Genomic DNA, 27530 nt, shown 5'->3' on the forward strand with positions numbered 1-27530 from the left:
TGCTCTTCCAGAGGACCTGGGTTCAATTCCCAGCACCCACATGGCAGCTCACAACTGTCTATAACTTTAGCTCCAGAAGATCTGACAGTCTCCTTTGGCATCCCTGGAAACCAGGCATGAAAGTAGTACACAGGCATACGTGCAGGCAAAACACCTATACTATACGTAGAAAAATAAAATTAATTTTTTGTTTTGTTTTGTTGGCTTTTTATTAGATATTTTATTACATTTCAGATGTTATCCCCTTTTCGCATTCCCCCCCCCAGAAACCCCCTACCCCATCCCCCCTCCTTCTGCTTCTATGAGTATGTGCCCCCACCCAGCCACCTACTCCCACATCACCACCCCCAAATTCTCCCAGACTGGAACATTCAGCCTTCACAGAACCAAGGACCTCCTCTCCCACCGATGCCCGACAAGGCCATCTTCCCATACAGATACAGCTGGAGCCATGGGTCCCTCCCTATGTGCTCCCAGGCTTGTGGTTTAGACCCTGAGAGCTCTGGTTGGTTGGTATTGTTGCTCTCCCCATGAGGCTGAAAACCAATTTTTGAAAAAAATTCTAGTACTGTTTAATTAAGAACAAAACTAGGGGCTGGAGAGATGGCTCAGCAGTTAAGAGCACTGACTGCTCTTCCAGAGGTCCTGAGTTCAATTCCCAGCAACCACATGGCAGCTCACAACCATCTGTAATAGAATGCAATGTCCTCTAATGATATGCCTGAAGACTGCTACAGTATACTCATATGCATAAAATAAATAAGTCTTTAGAAGAACAAAACTATACAGAACTTGAATTATAAATTATCAAAAAAAACTAAACAACTGAATTACCAAATTTGCTGATTATATGAAAAGAATAAACTATCTTGTTTGTTTTGTACTTTTTAAGGTATTTAGGATAAAATGGGCTCTGAGAAAATGAGATATCTGTGATCTTCCTGATTCAGCCTAAGCAGAGCTGTGTAGAAATACTGTTACTGTCTGTCATGTTTGTTAAAGTAACTGTTGGAGCCGCCGAGTGGAAATAGCTACGCTTTTGATTTTGTGTGCTCATAAACTGACCACCCTGACGGTACATCTTCAGTAACTGAGTGCTGTTTCTCCTTACAGGGCGGCAGGAAGGGGAAAAGGAACTGTGAGCCCGACCAGTGTAGGTGATCACGGCCCTGGAGGCCAGCACACAATACTGTCACACTTTTGCAAAAATGTGTATATTTAATGCTGTGCAACTGCTAAACTGCAGTTTTTTGTTGAAGGAACTAAAAGCAGCTAGTTCACTCATAGTCTACAGTTTCATGTTCTTTTGGCTTAAAGTTAAAAGAAAATACAGAATACCAGCAGAACTTGATTATTGTTTTATGTCCAAACTTCTTATGACTTTAGTTTTTCATCAGTCAATAAAATTAATTTACTCTTCCATGAATCTGTGTGATCTTTAACGTCTCCCAAACAGTGTGGTGCCTTTGTGTGCTAACCCTACAGGACAGCAACAAGAGAGAATGTGGCTGGTATCTTCATGTCTGGTGGGCAAACTAAGCAAAAACTAGTTACACATGTTTACAAGAGTCATCACAGGATGTCACATGTTCATCATCGTAAAGTGAGAAAGCTTTTTATCAGATGATGTTCAGAGAGAAGTTTTCCTGTATATTTGTTGAAGAGCATTCCCAGCAGAAGGAATACAATCTGGACTAGAAGATTTGTTCAAACAGCAGGCTGGCCCCAGCACGTGAGAATTAGGCACAGGCAAGGAGTCTCGGAGAGGGAAGGGTAACAAAGACTCTTGGTTGCTGTGGACTGATGGAGTAATTACCTGCTCCTGGAACTTTGTTTCCTCTAGTCTATTCAGTTGTACACAACTATAATTAAGGTACTGTCTTTGACCTTTGAGAACATTGCTGAGTGGCAGGTCACTGTGTGATAGTGTTGGACTGTAAAATCCAAAACCAGGGGACACGCTCCCCCAGAAACTCACATGGACAGGATTCATTGCAACAACATGAGGTTTAATGATACTGGTGCACCAGGGCTCCCTTGCATTGTAGGCAAGAGAACCCCGAGTTGAGGTTAAGAGCAGTTTTTATACAGTTTAAGGGGTGTACTACAGAAACAGTGACTAGGCACAATATGACTGGCAGAACAGTTGACTTTTAAACTGATTGGTCTTTGGGGAATGAGGTAGCTAGGACCTCCCTTGTCTGTAAGTGTCAAGGGTTGGTCCATCCTGTGGAATGTGTGTATGTGCGCTGGGCAATCCCCATACACAGGTGGGTTCTCTTCCCTGTGGTCTGAGGAATCCAGCAGGGTAATCCTGTAGGTGTCCTTGGACTAAGGAATGTGCTCCTCCCAGGATGTGTCCTGGGGCTGTTAATTTTTAGGTTTAACCGAATTCTTAATAGCAGAAGTGAGAAACATGAGCACTGACCCAGTGTGTGTGCATGTGTGTATGCACACAAGTGTGTGTGTGTGCATGTGTGAGTATGGGGGTGTCTCTGTATGTGTGCGTATGTATTTGTTCATTGTGTGTATGCCTGGTGCCCATGGAGGCCAGAAGAGGGCATCAGATCCCCTGAAACTTGAAGTCTTTCCTTTGTTTTAGTTTATTTTAATTTACAGAGGTGGCACATGTCACAGCATAGGTGTAGAGGTCAGAGAGCATGCTGAGTCACGCCTCTCTCCTTCCACCATGTGGGTCCTGAGTGTCCAACTCAGGCTGTCAGGCTTGATGGCAAGTGCCCATACCCACCACACCTCCTCACTCCCTCCATTAACAGAGATGTTCTGAATCCTCAGGACTGCCTCTCTGCCTTCTCTCATTAGGTTTCGTGAGCCTTGCAAAGAGCTGGGATTTCCAGCGCTGGTCTGTCTTCCAGCATAGAGCAGGTGCTAAAGCAGTATGTAGTTAATAAAAAGGACATTGGAGGAAAGAAAAATACAAATGAGTGTTGTCTCCTGAACCAACGGACACGGGATCTCCTTCCCAACGCGGCTTATTCAGGAACCTTGAAGTATGAAAGGCCCACGAGCTCTAGCTCCCAGCCCTTAAATCTGTGTCCTCTCCAATCAGAACCTGCCACGCAGTCATTCTTGATTGGTGCTGAGCGCATACGTCACATGGCCCGATCTTACGTAAGGATGAACAAGCAAAATGCATGCGCAGTAAAGCCTAGCCTACGTGCCACCCAGGCTTCCTGAGATGGTTAGCCAACACGCCAGGGGCGTCTGGCACCCAGCCAGGCGCCATCTTGAGTTCTGTTCCCCACAAATGAGGATGAAAGAAGAAATAGTCAAGGATGGAGGAAGAGTGGAAGCCTTGGAGTGTATCTTATACCAGAAGTCTACCACGGCCTCACACAGGCTCACTCAGCAGTGAGCGGGAAGCACGCTGCTGAGTCACACGTGCAGCCCACGGGACCTTCATTTTGACTAAGGCATGGATGTTTACACTGGATAGCGATTAGAAAGGCAGTGTGCACTTGGTTGACAGTCCATAGAGCTTCAAGTTACAAAGTCAACATAATTTGATAAGTAAAGGAAAACCAGGAAAAGCTTGCATGGGAGCCCTACTGTGATCAGGGTCCTTAAAGGAACTGGCGTTTGGGCCAGGTGCGGTGGGTGATACACAAATTTAATCTCAGTAGGCAAGAGGCAGAGGCAGGTGCATCTCAGTTTAAGGCCAGCCTGGTCTGCATATCGCTGGTGGGGGTGGGCAGATAGTGAGAAAGTTAGTTTCACAGATAAAACAGACCTCAAACCCAAGTGCCTTTAATAAATACTTAGAAGCAGAGTGGGAGGAAGCAGATTTGGCCTCAGCAGGTGAAGGCACTTCCTGTCAAATCTGCTGGTCTGAGTTCAATCCCCAGAACGCACACAGGAGAAAAAGGAGAGAAAACTAATGTACAAAAACTGCAGGTCCAGTGTGAGCCCATGAAAACTGTAGCACCTTTCTTCAAAAAAGCAAAGGAACCATATTAAAATTCATAAGAAGCACAAAAGACCCTGGTGGTAGCAAAAGCAGCCCTGACTCTGCGGGCCTTCAGTATCTTACCTGATTTTTTGTACTATAGACCTACAGCAAAAGAGCAAACCAGCTGATGACTGAGTAAAATAGAGGACCCAGACATCAGCCCAACACAGCGACAGTACCTGAGTTTTAAAGATGCTAAAATACACATTACAGAAAGGACAGCTTCTTTTCCAGATGTTGCTGAGAAAACAGGATGGCCACAGTGGAACAAAGTTTCCTCTGACCCTGAAAGGACTCAAAGGGGGATTCTCACTCAAGTCTCAGGACGGCGTCCACCCAAAAAAACTCACGAGAGACCAGCTTGATGTAAACACATGAGGCAGTGTAATATCAGAGCTCTGGGCCAGTCCATATCTCCATATCTCACATAGGAGATAGAGGGACTGACCTCGAGGCTCTAAGAATTAGGACTTTTATAACCAAGGGGTGGGGGAATTGGGAGATTTTTACATGGGTACACATGATTGGTTGTTTTACATCAGCAGACTGTACTGGTCTAAGTTAGCATAGTATCGAGTTAAACTTAAATTGCAGTTTCTTGGACCTTGAGAAGACCTCAAGGGGAGGGGGAAAGGGTCTGGAGGAACACCAGATGGCCCATTACTCGTTTGGACATATCTCTGTTCTTCTAAGGATGTCCTTGTATACTTTTTATCTTTCATGGTCAGTCAGTTTCTGGAAGGCTTTACAGGCCTTTGTCCTTGTCTTATAACTCTATATTTTCTGTAACTAATTAACTGGTCCCAAACCTGCTGACAGGCATTTTTAACTGTTTAGGTTAGGAAAAGGAATCAGGGCCCAGCTATTTTATTAGTTTGGGTCTATTTCAAAATTTTCTTTCAACCCTACTTAAAAAGTCAACTCCAAATGCTTCAGAAAAAAATTAAGTATTGAAGCTGAAATTGTTACAGGAAAAAAAAAAAATACTTCAAGACACAATCGTAGACGAGGACTTTCTGTATAGATAGTATTTCAGTTTGGTAATAAGACCAACTACTTGCATCTACCTCATGTATTAAAATCTGCACAGAAAAGGAAACAGCTTTGTGAGGAGACAGCCTACTGATTATGTTAGTCTGACAGGATTACTATCTAGAATTGAAAGAGGGTACTCTGACTTTGACAAGCTTTAAATCGGCAGTTCAGGAGACTAGGCCTAAATCTCTGTTTCCAAGAACTGGGCATGTCCAGGCAAGTCAATTACTGAAGAAAAAAACAAAACAAAAAACCCAGGCTTCAGGCAGCTAGTCAGAAACTGCCCTGCCCTCAGAATCTGCCTGAGGCAAGCGCAACGGGTCAGCAATGGTTTCCAGCCCACGTGCTCCTGTAAGGGTTCTGGAATGTCCTTAGAGATAGAACCAACAGATTAAGATAAAGGTCGCCTACCCAGGAATTCTCCTGATGTGCTTTAAGTTGGGCCTTCGAGTTCACTTGGGCGTCTCCATCTTAGAAGATAGTAGACCCCATCATGCTGGACTTGTGCAGAAAAAAAAAAGCAAAGCGCTCTTTGCTTTTGTGTACTAATGATGCAAGTTCAATAAGTTCAGAGTATTGAGCTTCAGTGAATCATGGACCCTTACAAGTATTCACAGAACTCAATGTAGAATAGAGTTTATTTAGGGCATGAGAAGGGAGTAGAGACAGAGAAAGAGTGGGTGGAGAAGGAGGAGGGGAAAGGAGAGAGAGGGAGAAAAGGGTGAGGGAGAGAAGAGAGTCAGAGAAGGGGCGGAGAGAGCAAGGAGGCCAAACAGTCTCTTTTATAGCAAGCCAGGCCTACCTGACTGTTGCCAGGTAACTGTTGGGCAGAGCCTAGAAGGAATACCAACACACATAATTAAAACTAATGTAAAAATGTAAAAAAAAAAAAAAAGAAAGAAAGAAAAGAAAAAAACACTTTAAAGCAAACTAATCCACATAGAATTTTCATTTTACCCCAGCCATTGTGGTAGTCACCAAGAAATCAAAACCAAGAGGGGAGAACTCAGAGGGAGAAGGTGTAAAAGATGTTCATGTGTTCATGTGTTAAAAGATGTTAATGTGTGTTCATGTGTGAGATTCTCAAAAACAAGAAAAACTCAAAAAAAAAAAAAAAAAAAAAGCTGGTGACGATGTGGACAAAGGGAGCCCTAGCGCTGTGGCTGGGGACGTGAACCAGTGCAGCCTCCATGGAAGTGACAGCAGAGGCCTCTCAGAAACCGGAAGAATTCATCTACATCTGACCCAGCTGTCTGCTCCCCTGCACCCCAGTGTCTCACAGAGGTCCCCGAGAATCAATGCTTACTATAGCACCAGTCATGGTGCCCAGCAGCCGAGGAGTGTGAGATGTGTGTGTTCAGCCACAAAGAAGGGTGACGTTACACTTCTTCAGCAAAATGGATGCCACCAGAAATAATCCTATCAATTGGTGGAACCTCGGAATGGCAGATAGTGTATGTTTCCCTTGTTCGTTGTTCCGGGACTCCAGGTAGATGTATAAAACCTTGTATGTCTGACCTGAATGGAGAGTGAAGAATGGAACAATAGGGGCTCACAGGAAGACAGAGGAGAAGTGGGAAGAGGGAGAGCTCGGGTGGGGAATGCTCAAAGTACATCATATAATTGTAGGAAAACGTCCTTATTTAATACCATGCACAATTAATGTACACAATGAAAAACATTAAAGAAGAAAGCCAGTAAAATGGGGTTATTGTTCTCTGTTCCCATGTGACTGTGGCACACTCAACACCCCCACAATGGCATTAAAGTCAGGAGGGAATCTAGCAGCTCTCCGATTGCATTTGAGACCAGGAGAGAGTCTATGCCTTAGCATTCTAAACCTACCCCAAAACCCATGGTAGGAGAAATAGCCCTAGGAGGGAACTGAATACCATACCATAGCAAATTGACATAGCATCAAGCTGTCTTTTAAATATTTGTATTTATACCCATGGACAAATGCTACTCTCAGTCTTAATTAGAAAAGCTCTTTCTGGAGTTGGAGAGATGGCCCCATGGTTAAGACCACTGGCTGCTCTTCTAGAGGACCCAAGTTCAATTCCCAGCACCCACATGGCAGCTCACAACTTCTGAAATTCCAGTTCCTGGGGGAGGGGGGGCGGGTATCTGACATCCTCACACAGACACAACAACAATACACAGAAAAATTAAATAATAAATAAAAAGCTTTCCAGTGACCGATGATGAACTCGGACTCACAGGGTTAAGAGCAAGTGACAGAGGCAGCCCAGACCAGAACAAGACACAGATAATCCTTTCTGGGGCTCAGGGAACATTGGAGACAAGTGGGTAGAAAGATGGGGAAAAGATAGGGAGACAAGCTGCAAACTGTTACCTTCTGGACAAGGCACAGACATTGCAATCACAGACTCAAAGCAGCTGTAGATACCTTCATCGGATCTGCATAAGCAGCAGCCAACAGAGTCAGCTGTGGAGGGAGGACGAGCCTAGGAGCCTCACCCTCCACAGGTGAAGTATTTGTTACTGACTCATTGCCTTTTGCATATTCATGGATGACTACACACGGCTCCCAGGGAGAGTTCCAATCCAGTCATCACACAGATGGCCCTGGGTAAACTACATGGGTCATGGAAAAAGCCAAAGTCAAGAATGTGGGGAAGGACTGGTAGTGATGGGAGGGGTAAGAAAGAATGGAGGGAGAAAAATACATTATATGCACATAGAAAATTGTCAAATAATACATTTAAAAAAAAAAGTTCTACTTCCCATTCCAGAAACCCTGGGTTACCAAACAAAAATCTCAGTCCTGGTTATTAGATGTCTGCAGGAGTTGTTAGCCATTGCACTTGCTTGCCCACCAGAACTGGATGGTAAGACATCCCTTTTGTTGACGACAATAACACTCCTTGGTTGTGGAGCACAGAGAAGCCATGTTAGAACCAAGCAGGAGGCTTCCTCGATATCGGCAGGTCTTTATAGTGCCAGAAGTTGCTATGTAGGCAATTTGGGGGTAGGGGAAGTCAGAAATGGTGTTTCCCAGCCTCCGACCTTGCAAACTACAATATCAAGTTGTCAAGCAAAGCGTGCTTACTGAACTAACAGTGGCACAGCTGTTATAGGGGTTACCAGTTGGTTTCTAATTGGCTCTGAGCCCCATTCCACAGGAGGGAATTCATGCCTACTTGCAGTGACAATTTTGGAGTTTTGGTTTATTTGAAAAAACACAGATAATACAGGAATGTATTTTTGTTTTAATCCCAGGTGTGGGGATGTGGGGCTGCTTTAGACTGTCCACAGCAGCCAACTATGATTTGCCTCGTGCTCTAGCAAAGGTGAGGTTTTGCCAGCTGCAAATAGTTTCTGTGGTTGTGTGATGTTTGGAATTCTGGGAACTTTTCAAGCATACAAATACTAGGACTGCGAGGTGGGTGGGTTGTTGGTTGTCACAGTTTATTAAGTAGTTAAGTGCAAAGAAAAACAAAAATCGGAAATTATCCTGACCGCAAAGATCAAAATTACCCCCAAGGAACTCAATGTCCCTAATCAGCAGGAAGAAGTCTAATGATAATGTCTTTGCTTTCTGACCCCTGGCCTTATTCAGGGATCTCTTCTCTCCCTACTTTATCCTTTTTTTCACTCCTATCTGGTGTTAAGAGGATGAAAGGGTGGGAGTAAGAAGAGGCCACAAAGTAGCAAAAGCTACACTTAGAACTGTGGACCTTGCTGAAGACCCGTGGCTGGGTCAGAAACACTTTTATTTCTGAATGACATGGTGCAGTTCTCAGTTTTGATCAAAGAAGCTTTTTGTAGCACATAGCAATAGCCAATCAAGATACCAAGAGCAAGTGACGGCTGCGTGCTCAGCCTTAGTGAGATACCCACCTCACACATCCCACATCCCGGCTCAGGGAACAGTGAAGGAGCAAGGTCAGAAGGAAGGTAAGAGCCAGGCAATGAGGATCAGGGCTGTGACATAACACGTCTGTGGCATGCATGATCTCAAAAGAGCTGCAATTGTCCGAATGGGGCTTGTACAAGACTCAGCCCCTAAATGTTCAATCCTAGAAGGGGAGGACCCCTGGGGTCCCATCCAGGGGACCTGATGGCAATCACAGGTTGCTGGGAAAGAGGAGTTCACTGTCTTCAGTGATGTGAGCTTTGGTGAGTTATCCATGTTCCAGTGAATAGCCTTAAACCATGCTCATTGGAGTGATATCCGTTAAACCGGTAAGTCACAAAGCAAAAGCTACTACGTGAAGTGGAATGGGGACTTGAAGCAGGAAGTGCAGCTGACAGGAGGATGACAGGGAGGAGGGAGGAGGACGATTAGGTTACAGTGTATGCATTTACAAAGCTGTCACAGAGTAGATTGATTTTACAAGTGATGTCTGTCATTAATAACATCTTTCTCTTTCCTGTCCTTTTGGCTTCCCCCGGACGCAAAGCTGCTTGATAGTTGTTCTGTGTCCTTGGCCTCACTTAGAGAGGTCAGCTTAGTTGAAGAAGTCTAATGGAAGTGCTGAGCTGCCGAGGCCCAATGTCTCAATGCTGACACTTAGAACAAAACCAACCATTGTTGCACTTAGAGCAGGACTGAAGGCTTACCCGTTACCTCTAAGCAATCCTGCTGGCCAGTTTTATGTCAGGTAGAGTCAGTCATTTTGGAAGAGGGAACCCAATTGAGAAAAACGACTCCACCAAGTTGGCCTGAGGTGCATTTTCTTGATTGATGACTGATGTGGGAGGAGCCAGCTTACTGTGGGCGGTGCCATCCCTAGGCTGGTGGTCCGGGCTGGTGGTCCTGGCTGTTGAAAGCAGGCTATGATTAAGCCATGAAGAGCAAGCCAATGAGCAGTGTTCCTCCACGGCCTCTGCTTCAGTGCCTCCAGATTCCTGCTATGCTTGAGTTCGTGCCATGGTTTCCTTCAGTGATGGACTGTAATGTGGGGCTATAAGCTGAAATAAACCTTTCTTCTACTAGTTGCTTTTGGTCACTGTAAGGCTTCCTCTAAGCCTTCTGTATTTGTTCTCACTCTTTGGTTGTTACCAGGAGCCTAACTGGACCACACTTGGCGTATTAAAGACTGGTAGGCTGAAAAATGTTTTGTGACTATGACTTGTGAAAATGAATGATAACTGCTGACCCAATCACATTTCAACACGTTTGCCATAAGAGACAACTCTCCGGTGAATTGGAGTAGCGTGCCAAGCTGCCGATGCACTGCCAACAGACAAAACAGCTGCCTGTGTGCGTTGTTGTACTAGGCACAATGCCACTCATCATTATAGACTGACCACAGAGCGATCCATCTGCCGCAGTGACTGTCACAGGCACCCCACGGCTCCCGATGAAGCTCACAGTCTACCTCATGTGTTCTTAGAATATTGATTAGCACGGGTCTGAGACAGCCCCTCTGGGATACAGGTGCTTTCTTTTGTGGCTGATTTTTTTTTTTTTTTTCAGCCTATGGAATTTCTAGACTGATCAGTTGATTTTAGCCACATGGTCACGTGGTTGTGGTTCTTAAAGCCAATGTGTCTTTGTTGTTGTTGTTAAACTTTGCGAGATTTTTACAGTCTGGCGGTTGGAGTATCTTTCTTTGCAAAGGTCACTCCCCAGTGTGTCAACAGTCAGGGCACTTAGTGATCCTCTGTACTCCCTGTCAGGCATGAGTATTGGAATACATGCATCAGGATCGCCACAGGACAGCCTCGAATTCTGTGCCATTTATTTATTTATTTATTTATTTATTCATTCATTTATGGTTTTTTGAGACAGGGTTTCTCTGTGTAGCCCTGGCTGTCCTGGAACTCACTCTGTAGACCAGGCTGGCCTCGAACTCAGAAATCCGCCTGCCTCTACCTCCCAAGTGCTGGGATTGAAGGCTTGTGCCACCACTGCCCGGCCATACTTCTAATACTTAAGGAGACCCATAATGTCCTCATTTTGGTCTTCACTGGCCACTATTAGAACATTTAGGGAGCAAGGTTCTCAACCTTGGTCATTAGCTTGTGATCTGAGACCATATCAATCCAAAAAGAGCCAGACAGGCCATAATAAAATTCAAATTCCTTGCACCTTCTTTGACTGAGTTGCCTGTGGCTGCCATTAGAAGAAAGAAGCATGTGATCCCAGGATTTCCCTAGCAATTCTGGACTTTCAAAGTAAATCTACAACCCTCCTATGCTACCTCTTTTGTCCTTATCATCACCTAGAAAGTGGCTGAGAAGTTATTGTTTCTGGGGATGGTCACAATTCGTGACTACAATAACTCTAATGCCAAAGAGTATAGATTAAAAATAAAGGGCGCTGGGCGGTGGTGGCGCACGCCTTCAATCCCAGCACTTGGGAGGCAGAGGCAGGCGGATTTCTGAGTTCGAGGCCAGCCTGGTCTACAGAGTGAGTTCCAGGACAGCCAGGGCTACACAGAGAAACCCTGTCTCGAAAACAAAACAAAAAAAAACAAAACAAACAAACAAAAAAAGAATCTCCCAAAAATCCTGTGCCAGGCAGTGGTGGCGAAAGTATTAGAGGTATGTGGGTGAAACATTCCTGCTACTCTAGGAAGGTGCATCCTGGAACTCTCAGGAAAGGGAACCTCTGATAGGTAGAGCTACTTTAGGTACTTTAATTTTGGTGAGGCTTTCTGCTCTGGAACTGGCTCCTTCTGCCCTATGCCATCAGACAGCTCTGGCCACAGGTGATAATCAATCCTCTCAGACCATTCTTAAAAGTGAGACCAAACTGTAGAGAGTTTCATGACAATGACTATCACCCAGAGATAAGTGATAGGCCTTGAGTCCTGCCCTCTAAGTATAAGACAGCTGGGAGGACTAACTGTCCCTCTTAAGCAGAACACCTTCTGAGAATCTTCTCCACAGCTTCCCTGGTCACCCTTTGCCGGCCACTGTGTGGGATACATGAATGCTGTTTACTGTGTGGCACAGACACAAGGCTTCGAACTGCCTGCTCTTAGGTAGTCTCCCATAAGCAAGAACTGGACTGAATACCAAGCTGAGGCATAGGTATCAACAGTCATGGAGGTCCTGCCTACCTGGATCTCCCAACTGACGTGGGTTACAATTTTGGCCTCTAATAATTACAATCATTTTCTTCTCAGGCATATCATGTATATCACCAGTACCACATTACACAAAAGTCAGCAGTAACATCCCACTTGGGAAAACACAGGGACTTAAGCTCATATAAGAGCCTCAAGAGTTAACAGACCTCTTGTAAGTAGGAAAACTTCCAGCCAGTTAGAAGAGATGGAACAAATCAGGCCGTATTTTAACTGGAGTGACCAACAATGTCATGTTAGCCTGGGAGAACATTCAAGTTGACCACAAATGTGACCAATAGGATTGCCCTAGATTTCCTCCTTGCAGGCCATGACAAAGAAAGTGAAAACTCTCATACATCCAGTACCTGGACCGATGCTTTGGGAAAAGTCAATACAGATACAATAATTAGGAAGCAGCGGAAGCAGTTTCTGATGGTTTATGGTATTTGTTCTGAGTGTGGGGCTGGAGCACTAGGGAATATGGTGGTTAATTCTGTAGGCTGCTCTCTGGTCCTGCTAACTAAGAGCCTGTGGACAGGACAGTAGCAGCCTTAATAATGCAGAGTAAAACAGTGGATTTGTTCCAGAATCTGGAATTATGATTGATTAGGGACCAGAAGACTGTCACACTGATGGGAAAGTGTACCATCAGTCAAGACTGCAGCAACAGTGTGTGGTGGATGTTTTAAATACAATTTTAATGGGGTCCTCCTGCTTGCATGTTACTGTGTGTTCAAAACTTTTCCTGGGGAGACACCACACACATACACACACACACACACACACACACACACACACACACTACCCTCTCTACTCACCCCAGATAGGGATCCCATGACAGAACAAATAGGGATTCAACCAAAGTACATTTTGGTGAACCAATGACTTTTATTTGGGGTTACTTGCAGGAATGTGGGTAAAGGGTTATACTTACAGGAGCAGAAATGACTCAAAGACAGCTATATAACCAAAGCAGGGTGACATCTCACAAAGCTGGGAACCTGGAACACACTGTACAGACTTCAGACAAGTCACCAGGTTAGAAAGTGTCCTTTCCAAGCACTTCAGTTGGTCCAGAGGTCTTTCAGGCAGCTGGCCTGGTGTCAGTCTTCTTTGTAACTTGATTTGTCTGAGAATCTTCTTTGCAACTTTGTTCCTATTGATTATTCTGGGAGGGAGGGGGATCTAAGGAATTTGGTAAGTTTCAGGGACTTCCAGAAGCTTGTTGAATTGTTTACCTTCCTAATTAAAGCGGTTTTCTGCAGGGTAGAATGTTTCAATCTCAGAAGAAACTGTTTCACAACACCTGTTCAAGTCTACTCTACAAAATCCTTAGCTCCACTGCTGCATGCAAAGGCCACCTGCTTATCTGGGTGGGCCAGACATCCTTAAAAAGAAAATGCAACTAGGCAGTGGAAAGTGACAGCAGACTAGAGGTTAACCGATGTAAAGACAAGTCACAGAATGTGAGTATCTTCTAGAAACCAGAAAAGGCAAGGAATGGATTCTCCCCAGAGTGCTCCAGAGGTAAAAAGCCTTTCGTTACAGACCTGCTATGAGTCCTGAAGACCTCAGAAGCCTTATCCTAGATTTGCTTCATAAAACAGTTTGAAATTTTATTACTGCAGAGCATCTACCATACAGCTCAGTGGCGAATGGTTTCCACAATATACAGCTGTTGAGTCTTTACATAGGGAAGCTTGGGAAACATTTTAAATCCATTTGTTTGGAATAAATCTACCATCTGCAAAAAAAAAAAAAAAAAAAAAAAAAAAATAGGCTTGCAATTTTGAAAACCAACAAGACAGGAGCAGAGCCTACCTCCCAGAGCGGTTATATTGTGTTCCTAGCTTCCAGAAGACCCAGTCTTGTGACTTCAGTGAGATGGGTAGCCCTGGAAGGTTGTGTTCCCGTAACCAGCAACATTGTGTTTGGAGAAAATGCCACAGGAAGATATACTTGGGATACTTTTAGGCCTGTTCCCAAATCCAGAGTAAATCCCAGTTAGATAAAAAAAACAAAACAAAAACAAAAACAAAAAAAAAACAAACAAAAACAAAACAAAACCAAGAGTGTGAAATATTACTGAAATTAAATGTTAAGTTTATAATGGAATCTTGGCAACACTAGAGACTGGGGAAAACACCATAAGATTTATCTGGTATTTTATTATATTATAGACTTGGAACTAAGCTTTCAATAAAATGTCCAGTGTGTGGGAGTTTGGTTTTGTTTGTTTTGAGGTAGGCCTCAAACTTTGTAGATGAGGATGTCCTGGAACTTCTAATCCTCCTGCCTCTATTAAAGCTCTTGGGCTTTGTTTTATACAGATTGCACAGTCGGGGAGTGCCCTAGTTAGGGTTACTATTGCTGTGATGAAACACCATGACCATAAGCAACTTGTGGAGCACATGGTTTATTTTCCTCACCCTTCCACATCACTGTTCATCATCTAAGGATATCAGGACAGGGATTCAACAGGGCAGGTCCCTGGAAACAGGAACTGATGCAAAGGCCATGGAAGGGTGCTGCTTACTGGCTTGCTCCTCATGGCTTGCTCAGCTTGCTTTCTTATAGAACCCAGGACCACCAGCCCAGGGATGGCCCCACCCACAGAGGGCTGGGATCTTTCCTATCAATTATCAATTAAGAAAATGCCTACAATCCAATCTTACAGAGGCATTTTCTCAATAGAGGCTCCTTCTTCTTTGGTAACTCTAGTCAGTCAAATTGGCATAAAACTATCCAGGACAGGGTGTAACATGAAGAGTTCATGTTACTTTTATCATTTATTTGACATGTGTATGACATTGTATTTGTTATATCAATTTTTATATATAGGCTTAGAATAAACTTGCTAAATGGTGCTCAATAAATTCTTGTTGATTAACTTATTCTGTCAAGGAATACCACCTGCTCCCCCCAACTCCACCCCCCCCACACACAAGGTTTCTCTGAATAACCACCTTCCCACCCTACCCCACCTAGAAGTCAAACTTGTTCTGTAGACCAGACTGCCCTTGAAATCAGAGATCTGCCTGTCTCTACCTCCCAAGTGCAGGGACTGAAGTCATGAGCCACTTGTTGGAGCTGGCTCAGACTAGCTTGTGAGAGCTGAATGGTCAAATTTCAGGTGTTTTTATGACCCAAGTGACCTCAACTTGGTAGTTTAAATCAGACATTTGTAAGGAAATTGGAAAATACTGTCTACTGATCTTTGATTCCATATTTGGGAATTACATTCAACTAAATGTACAACTTGTTGAACAAACTGTTCAACAATTTGTACCACAAATGTATAACAAGTTGAAATATGTTCTTATAATTACTTCCAGAACAACCATTTAATAATCCCCCATCCCCACTGCCAAAAATTCAAATAGACATCTAGACCACAGATCAGCAAATCTATTACCACGGAATATTTTGGATAGGGACCGTATGGCTCACTGGACCTTTATCTTTGGAGAAAGTTGACAGATCCATTATCTAGAAAATCCCTGTCCACTTTACCAAGGGTCCTTTCCAATTTGATTCTGACAGGTTAACATCATGGAGGTTATGACACCCTATCTTCCTGTGATGGTTTATTTTGATTGCTAACCTAACTACACCTGAGGCTCATTGTTGGCCAGACCTCCCTGTGAGGTTTCTCTAGAGCTAAATGATGAGAGGAACACTCATCGTGAGTGTGGGCAGCACTATCCTAGTGGTCTGAGGTCCCAGGTTGAATAACAAGGCAAAGAAGAGAAAGTTGAGCATAGGCATTCCTTTTCCTGCTTCTTGGTTCATAGTCCTGCGACTACAGCAGCAAGCTGATCCCATGGCAACCTTCCCATACAATGATGGATTTTATTTCCTCAAACCCTGAGCCCAAAACACCCTTCCTCCCTTAAGTTGCTTCTTGTCAGAAAATTAAAGCAATGAACAAGGAAAGCAACTAATACCCTAAATGCTTCATAAACTATGCCTTGTTGCTAAAATTCCTTCCCAGGGGACAACATAAGCAATGGCTACCCCTTCTAAAGTCTCAACAACAAACCACGGCATGATTCCACCAAACTTCACTTGAAGAGCCTGAGTTTACTGGACTTCCTTAGAGAGCACAGGTGAAGGGTTCCTTACTGGGATGCCGGTACTCCTAGAAAGTCTTTATGCATCGGGGATGAGATACATAATGGCCACATAGATGGAGCTCTCCCCAACCCCCAGTCTTCTTTGGCCTATTTACTCTAGACCTTCCTTGCGGCCACTTGCAATTAAGGCAATACTGTAAACAACAGGTGGTAGAGAAAGGCTGGATACTCCCATGAGGGTCCTGTGACCCTTCCTACCACTCCATGAAGGGGTGTGGTAGTCAGTAAGGCTAGCTGGGAGAAGCCTTTTCCAAGAAAGTGCAGCTGAACTACCCAAGATGGCAGTTGCTTGCTTGGCTGGGAGAATTCTCATTCACAGCATGCCATGTACATTAAAATTTTTAGAAATAAAATATATAGACAATTACAAGGGCATTCTATACATACACCAGTAGAGGTTACCTACAGCAAATTTATTAGAGCAGAACAGATCGGGTTTCTAAAGGGCAACGGAGTGAAGACTTCTGGGGGGGTGGAGGGGGATATGATGTGAGAACAGAGAAAGACAGAGGAAGGGGTGTGTGTGTGTGTGGGGGGGTCATCAGGGAAGGCAGCCTAGGGAAGTGCACAGGGAAAATACAGCATGAAGGAAAACCAGACAACAGGGGAACTAATAAAGTTGGAAAGAGGTTTTATATACATAAATATACAAGAGAAAATTCCAAAATGCTTGCTTGCCCAATGGTGGAACTTTCATATCTCAAGAAGTAACAATTTTCTCACACCTAGACACAAAGCTTGTAACTTCTTCCTGTGACTGAACAATGCTGGCAGAAATTTAAGTGATATCAAGTGACACTTGTATTGCCATTTTATACTTCGAAACTCTGACCCAGATTTCAAAGGACTCAGCTAAGAAGTGTTTATGCAACCGTAGTTAATCATAGAACCGGGTTCGGTGGCCCAAGAGCAGAACTATGGAATGTCTTTGCGTATTTGGGTCGCGGTACACAGAGTTCACATTTGTGCAATGTTGGTTAACATAAAGTGCCGGACTGAACTACTCGTTATCTTTACGAATAAATGGCGTGGAGTTCTCATGTGAAATAACCTACCTGTGCCTACATTATGCCGAAAATACTTTTTCAACCACTATCCCTGATGCCATCAAGCCCAGTGACTTAACTGAACAGAATACAAAAGGCACACATCAGCTAGGCTAACTCCTACCCGTTGGGTGGACAGTCTCAGGCATTCTGTTTCTGCCCCCACGCAGCTTGGAAGACAGACAATATGGGTTGCCCTATCTTCTAACCAAACCGGTTTGTCTCCAGGGAGGGAAGCTCTGGCCTCACCGAAACAGTGAGCGCCTGCGGTGGTGCTGGCTGCTCACTGGCGTGTTTCGTGTTCCTTTGAAGACCTTTCTCCATTGGCTTAACTTTCAAGCCCTGAGCACAAGACAAGGCAATCGCAACTCCCTCCACCCGGGCACCAACACTACGCTTATTAAAATAAAGCAACTCGCCGCTCTTTTATAAGCCGACGCCCACGGGGACCAGGTGGGGAGGATACCCGGGCGGTGAGCAATGGGCCAGGCGTTTCTAGCAATTTCGCTGGCCGTGACGTCATCTTAGTGCACCATCATGGTGCCTTCCAGAAACCCCGTTTAAATTTCTTTCAACTAAGAACGGGAGACGCGAAGTGGGTTAAGTTCTCCCGCCGCGCCCAGCGCTCCCTCGACCTGGAGGAGCCCGCGCTTCGTCCGCCGGCTAAGACAGGAACGAGCGCTGCCTTGCATGAGTCGGCTCCTTGGCCAACGCGCTACCCGGCGTGCCTCGCGCAGCCGGCCACCAGGAGTCGGCGCCGGGGCCAGCGCGTTACCCAGCGTGCCCTGCGCGGCGCCGGCGACGAGCGTGGGGGAGGTGCGGGAGGAGGAAGCGGCGGCGACGCGGAGAGTCCCCGCGTCCACACGGCAGCCGATCGCCCACCCGGGCCTGCACCCGTAGCCCGCGTCTACGCACCCTCGGTGGCCCCGCAACCTGTCGCGCCTCGCGGACCCGGCCGCAGCCCCCAGTGTCGCGCTCGCCTGAGTCACCGCCATGGCCGAGAGCTCAGAGAGCGGCGGCCCACCGGGCGCGCAGGACAGTGCGGCCGACGGCGGCCCCGCAGAGCCCAAGATCATGAAGGTCACGGTGAAGACGCCTAAAGAGAAGGAGGAGTTCGCTGTGCCCGAGAACAGCTCGGTCCAGCAGGTGAGGGCGCGGGCCGGGCCGCCGCCGCGTCGCCGGCGGGGCTGGGAAGGGCGGCAGAGGGGCGGCCTGGCCGGGCGGCGGCCCTGGGGAGCTCCGGTCAGGCCCCGCCGGGTTCCGCTGGGTGAGCTGTGCGAGGCCGGGACGGGGGAGCCGCGCGGCCTGGGCTGGGCTGCGCCGCGGCCGCCGAGCTCCGGGCCCCGGGACCCCACTTCTCACAAAGGAGCCGGGCGCTGCGAGGAGGCTGGGCGCAGGCGGCGCTCGGCCTTTGGCCAGGCTGGGTGGGGGTCATTGTTTTACCTGCCTGCCAATTGGAGAGATTTGGGGGTGAGAAGCACGTGGAGGGTTGGTTCTCGGTTTTGAATGCTGAACTCTTTCCCACCTTTCAGCCTTTTATATAAAAATTATGACGTGGAACTTGTTTTCGGTCACATTGTAATAGCTCACGCCTGAAAGGAGAAAAGTAAATGACTTTGATTCATAGGCGACTTGCAGTTTCTGTTACAATACTTCCGTCATCGTTTAGCTGCCATTCATTGGATAGGTTATTGTTTGATTGGGGGGGGGGGCGGGAAGTTGGGGGGAGAGACGAGACAGACACCTGGCTGGGTCTTAGCGGTTGCAAAGGACCGCAAGAAAACACAATCGGTGTCAAGGGGAATTCTTATCAAATAATTGCTTTAAAGTCTATTCAGGAAAACAAGTCTTGCAGTTAATTAAGAGCCTTGGTAGAACCTATCAAATGTATGTTTCAACACATTCTAGAGCGCTTGAATTGTTGACAGTATCAAACATTGTGAACAGTTTTATTCGAGGAAGCAAGTAACCACTGGAACTCACCTTTAAGTTCTCTCAAGGTTTATCTAGTTCCAAGGTGAGGTCGTGTTTTTTTTTTTCTCAAGCAGGAGGTTGTGTGACACCATTGAGAGAAACTCGTACACTGAATCATCATTCCTTTGTTTGTTTGTTAACTGCTATAAGAAAGCACCATCTTTGTATTTTTCAGCAGCTGTGTACGTCACCCACAATTGTCATTTTCCTGCGTTTTCTGTATTATGCATCTCTTATTTCCAAAATACACTTTAAAGTTGTAAATATCAGTATTACCCTTATAAGGAAAGCAAGCTGCATTCATGTTAGTGGCTTGAGAACAACTTTTCTGAAAAATGGTAGTCCACATAAATTTGACTCGCAGTGATAGGGGGATATGGTTGTCTTTGCCATTTCTCGAAGATCCATCTGCACCGGTGTCAGCCAAGCACTCGCCAGGTGAAGTCTGTTACAGTTGACTGCGCACTTTTTTTCCCCTTCAGTCGCTCTTTTTGCCACCCTTGTGAGGATCTTTTTTTTTTTTTTCCCAACAGAGTTTGAGTTCGAATAAGCAGAGTTGTCTTTAATGTGGTCTTTTGGATAAGTTTTTTTTTTTTTTTTTTCCTTTTTTCTCTCAGCATATTTTTGAGATTTATCCTTGAGAAGGTCTGTACTCCTCCCACCCCAGAGATTTGCATTCTAGACTTAGGCTCCAGTCTACCACTGAACCATGTTCTCAGCTCAGTATTTAACCGCTTAGTGGTTTCCCATACCATGAATGTGCCATGAGTCTGCCCAGGGTCATCTTTTTTCAGCTGGTTGTAGTTCTTGTGAACAGCCTCATGTAAATCCTTTTAAGACCATATGCTTTTTATCTGTATTAGAGTAGCTCTGTTTATGTTTTAGTTGTTTGTTTGTTTGTTTGTTTTAAAGACAGATTTTCACCCTGTAACTCCAGCTGTCCTGGAACTCACGGTGTGTAGACCAGGCTGGCTTCAGACTCATCTGTCTCCCCAAGTGCTGGTATTAAAGGCATTAACCAACATGCCCTGCCAGTTCTGCTTAGTTTTATAAGAAACCTGAAAATTTTACTATTTTCTACTATTTTACTACTAGGGTGTATGCTCCTGTCCCTCTGTCTCCTTGTTAATATTTGATATGAGCTGGTTTTGTTGTTGTTTCGTTGTTTTAAAACTGTAACCAATTAGTGACTGTGGACATATTAAGTGATGAAGCTCTTGACTCTTCCTGAGAGTCCCAGTTTAGAGTTCCATCTTCCTGGCCGCTTCCACATTTTATTTCAAGACATTAGAAATAATGCTTTATAAATACAAAAGTTATTTAGGTGAGCATCTATAGGTTTGTGTTTGTTTTTGTAATAGGGACACTAGAATTTTAAATTCTGTGGAAGCTCATGTTTTATTCTGCTGTAACTACAAATGACTTTAATGGATAAAAGTAAAGCTTTCCTAATGTAACTTATTCTAATGTTGGTTAATGTTTAAACTTTTATCTGTTGTTGTCTGTGGGAGCAGAAAATGTGATAAAAGGCCAGGCAGTGGTGGTGCGTGCCTTTAATCCCAGCACTTGGAAGGCAGAGGCAGGCAGATTTCTGAATTCGAGGCCAGCCTGGTCTAGAGTGAGTTCCAGGACAGCCAGGACTACACAGAGAAACCCTGTCTCAATCTCCCCCCCCCAAAAAAAAAAGTGATAAAAATTGAAAGCCTACCCTGCACCACCAACTGAAAGCTCATCAGACTGCTGGATGAGTCTGGGGAGTGCACATGGACATAGGATAAAGCAGACCTTAGGCGCTCCATTTGTAAAGTTCTATTCTTAGCACAAAAAAGGTCTGCCATTCTGTAAGTTACACTTTCCTTAGAGAACTTACTAGGTTTGGTATTTGCTATAAAGTTTGTCACTGAGTAATATTTGAAGGCAGTGAGGTTTCCTTTTAAATGGTTAATAGTAATTGTGATTGGGGCTGAAGTCATAGTTGAGCATTGGAGCATGTGGTTCAGGAGACCCTGGGTTGAATCCTCAGTGCGCCCCACATCCTCTCAAATGGTAGGCTGATGTTGGCAAATGTTTGATTATCTGAGAGGGGGAAAGGAGCCTGAAATGATATTGAAGACTTGTGCTGTTAGTCAAATCACACTTCAAAATGTTATTTACCTTAGCACACAAAGTAACGGGTTCATCGTGGCGAGAAATCTTTTCCTTTTAAGAGTCTGTGTGTGTGTGTGGGGGGGGACGGACAGAGTTCTCGCACCCCAGCCAAGATGTGTGGACATCTTGGGTGCCCGTTCTTGTTTTCCATTCTGTTCTGTGATGGGTCTCTTTGCTTCTTCAGTAATCATGGCCAGCTGTGCTCCCTCTCCTGGGGACTCTTTCTTTGTGGTAGCCCTGTGTGAGCGCTTTGATTACAGGCTGGGCATTACATAGTCTGGGGCTTTGAATTTAGGTCTTCCTTACATTTGTATGACAAGGGTTTTACCGGCTGAGCCATCTCCACAGGCTGGCTCCATCCCCGTTTTCTATTTAAAATCTCAGTGTCTGAATAGTGTAGGTTATTTAGCAATGCTATTTATGTATGTTATTAACTGGGTGGAAGTTATCTTAAACTTTCTTGGTAATTTGTAAATTAAGTTGGTAATTTTTGTTTTTATTTAATTTTAGGAAAGGGTGTCACTATGTAGACCAGACTGGTCTGGAACTCAATAGATCTGCCTGCTTCTGCCTCCTGGATGCTAGGATTAAAGGTGTGTGCCACCAGGCCTACCTTAATTCATGATTTCTTTTTGTAACCAACAAGTAGAACTAAGGAGTTTTTTTTATACAGTGTTATGTACAGTTTTTATTTAATGAGTATTACTTGTTTGATATATATTAATAAATCCTGAAATTTTATCCAAATTAGAGCAAAATGTCTTTCATAGAGTAACTGGAATAAATTGTGTAATGTTTAATTTGCTATTTATGAGTAACTGGAACAGTTTGTATTGCACAGTGTTTCTGCTCCCTGTTATGAACTATTGCAAACAGCTTGGAGAATCCAGAATTCTCTGTCAAAAGGCAAGGGCAGAGCACTGTGTATATTAGTGGAGGGGAGCTTGTGTATAACTTTTGAATGTTTTAATGAGAGAGATTACAGTACTTCCAGGTCATCACAAATAACATTGACTTTAAGCCATGCAGGATGAATATAGAACCCCCATCTTGATGCTAAGAGCTGTATGTGAATGTTAAGTTTGTAAAAATGTGATTTCATGGAACTAAGGTATGTTGTAGCTCTGAAGTATCAACCAGATTTAGGGAATTTTATATTTTTTAAAAAGCTTAATAGATTTTTTTGTGTATGGTTTTTCGAGACAGGGTTTCTCTGTGTAGCCCTGGCTGTCCTGGAACTCACTCTGTAGACCAGGCTGGCCTCGAACTCAGAAATCCGCCTGCCTCTGCCTCCCAAGTGCTGGGATTAAAGGTGTGCTCCACCACTGCCCAGCAAGCTTAATAGATTTTAGAGATAGTTTATATAAGATACATTTCCTACATACTGCATTATATAATGTGTGAATGTGAATTGACTGTGCTGGAGATTGAACCCAGGGCGAGCCTTTGTGCTGTGTCTCTGTGCTGCTCATTCCTCCTTTTCCAGTATACTTACTTAAATGTTGAGATAATTTCTGTGGCCTCTGTTATATTTTTCTGGATAGCATCTTACCCAGAAGGCTGGATTGAAGCAGTTAATAATACAAGATATACTAAGGAAAAAACATGTCCCTGAGATTAGTGTTTTGCATGCTCTGATGAATTGCCGAAGAACTGATTTAGTGATTCTAATTAGCAGATACTGCTTAACTTTTCTTAAAGACTTAAGAGGCCGTACAGTTGACTTCTTTAAGCCATAAATGATGTCGTTTTAAAAAGAACATTGCTAGGCTTATGTAACTGTCACCCCCAAAAGAAACTATGTTTTTCATTGTCTCAGTTTTTGACAAGTTCTCCCTGTGGAGCCCAGGCTGGCCTCAGTTTGCTGTCTCTGCCTCTGCCTTCCCAGAGTGGGATGATGGTTTGTCTTGTGTCCACCTTACAGTGTTTTCATAGATCATCCAGATTGTAGTCTGGGAGGACTTTCTTTAAAACAAAACAAGACATTTATTTATTGCTCATATGTGTGTGTGTGGCTGTCAGAAGATAATTTTGGGTCCTAAGGATTGAACTCATGGTGCCCTGTGTGACATCGAACACCTTTACCCACTGAACCATCTCACTTGCCCCAAGTATTTTCTTTTGTGCCTAGTGATATGCCACCGTATGAATGTGTACCACCTTTTATTTCTTCCCCACCTGCTGGACATGTAAGTGTATTTTTGATATGAATAATGTCTCTGTGAGCACTCATGATTCATGTGCTTTTTTTGTGGACATATGGTTTCATTTTTCTTGGGTGTAGCATTGCTGGGTCACATGGTAACTATGTTTAATTTTGGGGGGAATTGGCAAAGTGTTTTGACACTATTTATTGACAGTCTTTGATTATAATTGTCCTAGTGACTGCTGAGTGTCACTAAGATACTGTTTAGTATTGCCAATAGCCTTTTAGGACAGACATGTCATAGTAATTCTGTGATAATGTGGTTTTGTTTTAAATGTCACAAATTATTTTTGGCAGAGATTTTTGAGATTATGAGATTTGCAGCACACAGGAAAACTCAGCTGCCACCTATTAGATTAAAGTGATTTTGCAAATTCGGTGAGCTAGATGGCTCAGTGGGTAAAGGGGCGTGCCAGTCCTGACACCTGAGTTTTGAGTCCCAGCTACTCATGGTAGAGAAGTGACTTCGGAGGCTGTCCTTTGATCCCCAATGTGTGACCTCTTCTGCCCACAGCAATGGGAATAGAAAAGCAGTTTAAAACAGTGCAGTACTGTTAAAAAGCTTTAAAAAAAATGATGTGTCTAAGTGTTTGCCTACATGTGTTTCTATGTACCACATGTGCGTGGTAACTGGAGGCCCAAAAAAGTGTGTTAGATCCCTTGAGATTGGAGTTACAGATGCTTGTGAGCCACTATGTGAATGCTTAGGACCTGGGTCCCCTGCAGACACAGCCAGTGCTCTTAACATTTAGCCGTCTCTCTAGCCCCTGGTACAGTTCTTTTACTAAGGAATTACAGCTTCTTGGAAACTAGTAATATGGAAAGATTTTTTTTTTTTTTAAAAAAAAAGATGTTACTTATTTTATGTAAGTACACTGTAGCTGTCTTCAGACACACCAGAAAAGGGCATCAGATCCTATTACAGATGGTTGTGAGCCACCATGTGGTTGCTGGGAATTGAACTCAAGACCTCTGGAAGATCGGTCAGTGTGCCTAACCACTGAGCCATCTCTCTAGCTCAGAAAGATAATTTATTTATTTTTTTTATTTATTTAATTTTATTTTATTTTTTTGGTTTTTCGAGACAGGGTTTCTCTGTGTAGTCCTGGCTGTCCTGGAACTCACTCTGTAGACCAGGCTGGCCTCGAACTCAGAAATCCGCCTGCCTCTGCCTCCCAAGTGCTGGGATTAAAAAGGCGTGTGCCACCACCTCCCAGCTTCAGAAAGATAATTTTTGAATTAACATTTAAAATTTTTGTTTGATGGTTTTTGTTTCTTATGATTTTTTTGTTGTTGTTTTTGTTTTGTTGGTTTTTTGTGGGGGTGGGGAGACAGGGTTTCTCTGGCTAGACCAAGCTGGTCCCCACCGCCCAGCTTGATTTTTAAGTTTTAATCTCTAATATACTGTCAAGAGTTGAGATTTACATAAATGGCTCTTGGTTGAAATGGTGTCTTGAGACACAGATGGCTGTAGTGGTGTAATTAAGAGAAAGGTAGTTGCTAGAAACAAACGTTTGAGGACTGACCTCACTAAGTTGCTATTGCTTCTTGCCTGGAAATTACATTCTAGCTCACTGGTAGTCTCTGACTTCTCTATTTCTCCCATTTATTCCCAGAGTAGTATCTGAACATTGTTGATCAGATGATGGACACTAGAGGTCACCTTAAAATCCGAGTTAGTGGCAGGGTTGATGGTTTCTGCCTGCTTCTCCATTATTGTTGATGCCATCCTTCTTCTTGATCTTTTTGGTTAGCCACACTTTCTGTAATTCCTTGACCTGTTGCTACATTTACCCTCTGCCTTAGGACTTTTGTACAGCTTGTTCTGGCCTGCCTCCTACTCTTTGTTAGCTTCTACCAATCCTTTTCATTGTAGAACAGAGGTCAGTTTCTCAAAAGAAGTATGCCTGATTGCCCAGGCATCACTGGGTCACCTGTTGGATTTTCTCACAACACCATTAGTATATGTATGTATGTGTGTCATTTATTATAGTTCAATAATTGCATAGTTATGATTATTTAATGCTTCTCTGCTAGGAAGGGGCTGTGATGTTATTGTATTGTTCCTAGAACCTGGTGCATAGTATAGATTCCCTAAAACAGTGCGTTTGTGAATGAATTTGGAACATTTTGTGCAATGAGTAAAATACCCATTGTGGAACCTTACTGACTGAAGCATATATAAATGGACACAGTCCTCTGGAAACCTCATCTTAACCTTCTCTCCCTTAAATCTCCTAACTCAGAGCTCTTTCTTTGAGACGGGGTCTCTATGTAGCCCTGGCTGTACTGTAACTTTCTGTGTAGACCGGGCCTCAAACTCAAAGAGATCCTCCTGTCTCTGCTTCCCAAGGTCTGGGATTAAAAATCTGCACCAGCATACGTTCTATGGCTATGGAAACAGGGCCATCAGGCTTGGGTAGCAAGTGCTTTTTACCAGCCCTCTCGATGTCCTTGGTTTTTAAGCTGGAGAGTTCCTCTGACTCATAGAAAATGATTTAGTATTAGCCATTTTGTTTTAAAGATGGCTTGTGGCTGATAACAGTTATTTTATTCCATTTGTCTCTGGTAATGTGTAGACATGTACACCAGGGCCCAGGTGTGAAAGTCAGAGGACATCTTGTGAGACGTGTTCTCTCCTTCTACCATGTCAGGCCTATTGAGCAAACTCAGGTCTTCAGGCCTGGCTGCAAGCACTTGCTGAGCCACCTCACTGGCCCCTGACAAATTTTCAGATATTTAGAGAAATCAGTTTTTCGAGGAGTCCATGTTAAACTAGTCAGTGATTGTCAACCAGTTCTCTAGGAAAAATAGCACTGATATGTAGTGTTTACTTGTTTGTGTGTAGTAAATATTCTCACAATAGTAGATTCAAGCAACTAGTATTAAACTGCTTCAAAAATTACTAAAAATTAAGAAATTATTACTCACGTGGGTTTCTTAGACAGAGGTCAACTATGGCTAGACATTTCCTGTCTGCCTTTCAGAGCCAACAAGACTGGCCTCTAGAAACAAGACAGACTTTATGTAGCCCTTTACTGAAACTATAAGCTTCTGCAGCTTGTTGCAATGCTTACTGGGAATCTTTTACTATGTAACAGTATTTCCTGGTAGAATGGTGTGAGGGAGCTGAAAGGCAGACTAGGCCATTAAGAGGGCTGTGGGTTGTTCTTGCTGAGGCCCTACCTGGATTAGAGCTCTAGTACCCACATGCTGGCTCAGAGCCTCCAGAACCAGTCTCAAAGCATCAACACCCTCTTCTGGCCTCTCTGGGACCAGGCACACATGCTTTATGCAGGCATGTATGTAGGTGAAACACCATGCACACAAAATAAAAATGAAAATTCTGGGGAAAAAAAAAAAAAAAACAGCATAGGGGGTGAGGGTGGGGGGCTTCTGGAGAGATGGCTCACTGGTTAAGAGGAATGACTGTTCTCCCAGAAGTCCTGAATTCAATTCCCAGCAACCACATGGTGGCTCACAACCATCTGTAATGGAATCCAATGTGATTTTCTGGTGTGTCTGAAGACAGCTACAGTGTACTCATATAAATAAAATAATTTTAAAAAATAGCATAAGAAACATATTTTCTTGGCAAGCAGTAAAGCTGAGCTTTACATTTGTTAAGATAAAAGGAAAACTTACTTTTTTAACAGTTTTTTTTTTTTTAAATTAAATTGTGTGAGTATTTGTGTGTATGTATATACACCATGGTGCCACCAAATTTTTGGGCTAGGTCTTTCCACCTTGATGAACCAGTTTAAAAACTTCTGAGTGTCACAGAAGTTTGTCTCCTAGTCTGTTATCCTATCAGGGTTAAAGTAGTTACCACCATGTGACCCTTTCTAAGAAGGAAGGCACAGGTTGCAAAGTCCTTATCAAGAATGGTTAAGATCAGAAATATTTCAGGTTTGCATTTTTTTCCTTCAGTGCATGTGCACTCACACACATGAATGCTCAGGCATGCAT

General features: G+C 44.0%; 2 protein-coding genes across 8 annotated transcripts in view; both read left to right on the top strand.

Annotated features, from left to right (window-relative positions):
* The window catches only part of Gkap1 (G kinase anchoring protein 1), a 37716-nt gene extending 36294 nt beyond the window's left edge, over positions 1-1422 (top strand). For all 4 annotated transcript variants that reach the window (XM_076938913.1, XM_076938914.1, XM_076938912.1 and 1 more), the window contains exon 12: positions 1114-1422. In XM_076938913.1, coding sequence (XP_076795028.1) covers positions 1114-1161 — 48 coding nt within the window. In that variant the 3' untranslated portion in view covers positions 1162-1422. The remainder of the gene's footprint in view (positions 1-1113) is intronic.
* Positions 1423-17964: 16542 nt separating this feature from the next.
* The window catches only part of Ubqln1 (ubiquilin 1), a 39660-nt gene continuing 30094 nt past the window's right edge, over positions 17965-27530 (top strand). For 2 of the 4 annotated variants that reach the window (XM_076938915.1, XM_076938916.1), the window contains exon 1: positions 18023-18379. In XM_076938915.1, the coding sequence (XP_076795030.1) occupies positions 18227-18379 (153 nt within the window). In that variant the 5' untranslated portion in view covers positions 18023-18226. Of the gene's footprint in view, positions 18380-27530 lie in introns of all 4 variants that reach the window. The other 2 variants (XM_034509864.2, XM_034509863.2) reach the window with 2 other exon arrangements.

The sequence above is a fragment of the Arvicanthis niloticus genome, chromosome 8 (genome assembly GCF_011762505.2).
Source record: "Arvicanthis niloticus isolate mArvNil1 chromosome 8, mArvNil1.pat.X, whole genome shotgun sequence".
NCBI lineage: Eukaryota > Metazoa > Chordata > Mammalia > Rodentia > Muridae > Arvicanthis > Arvicanthis niloticus.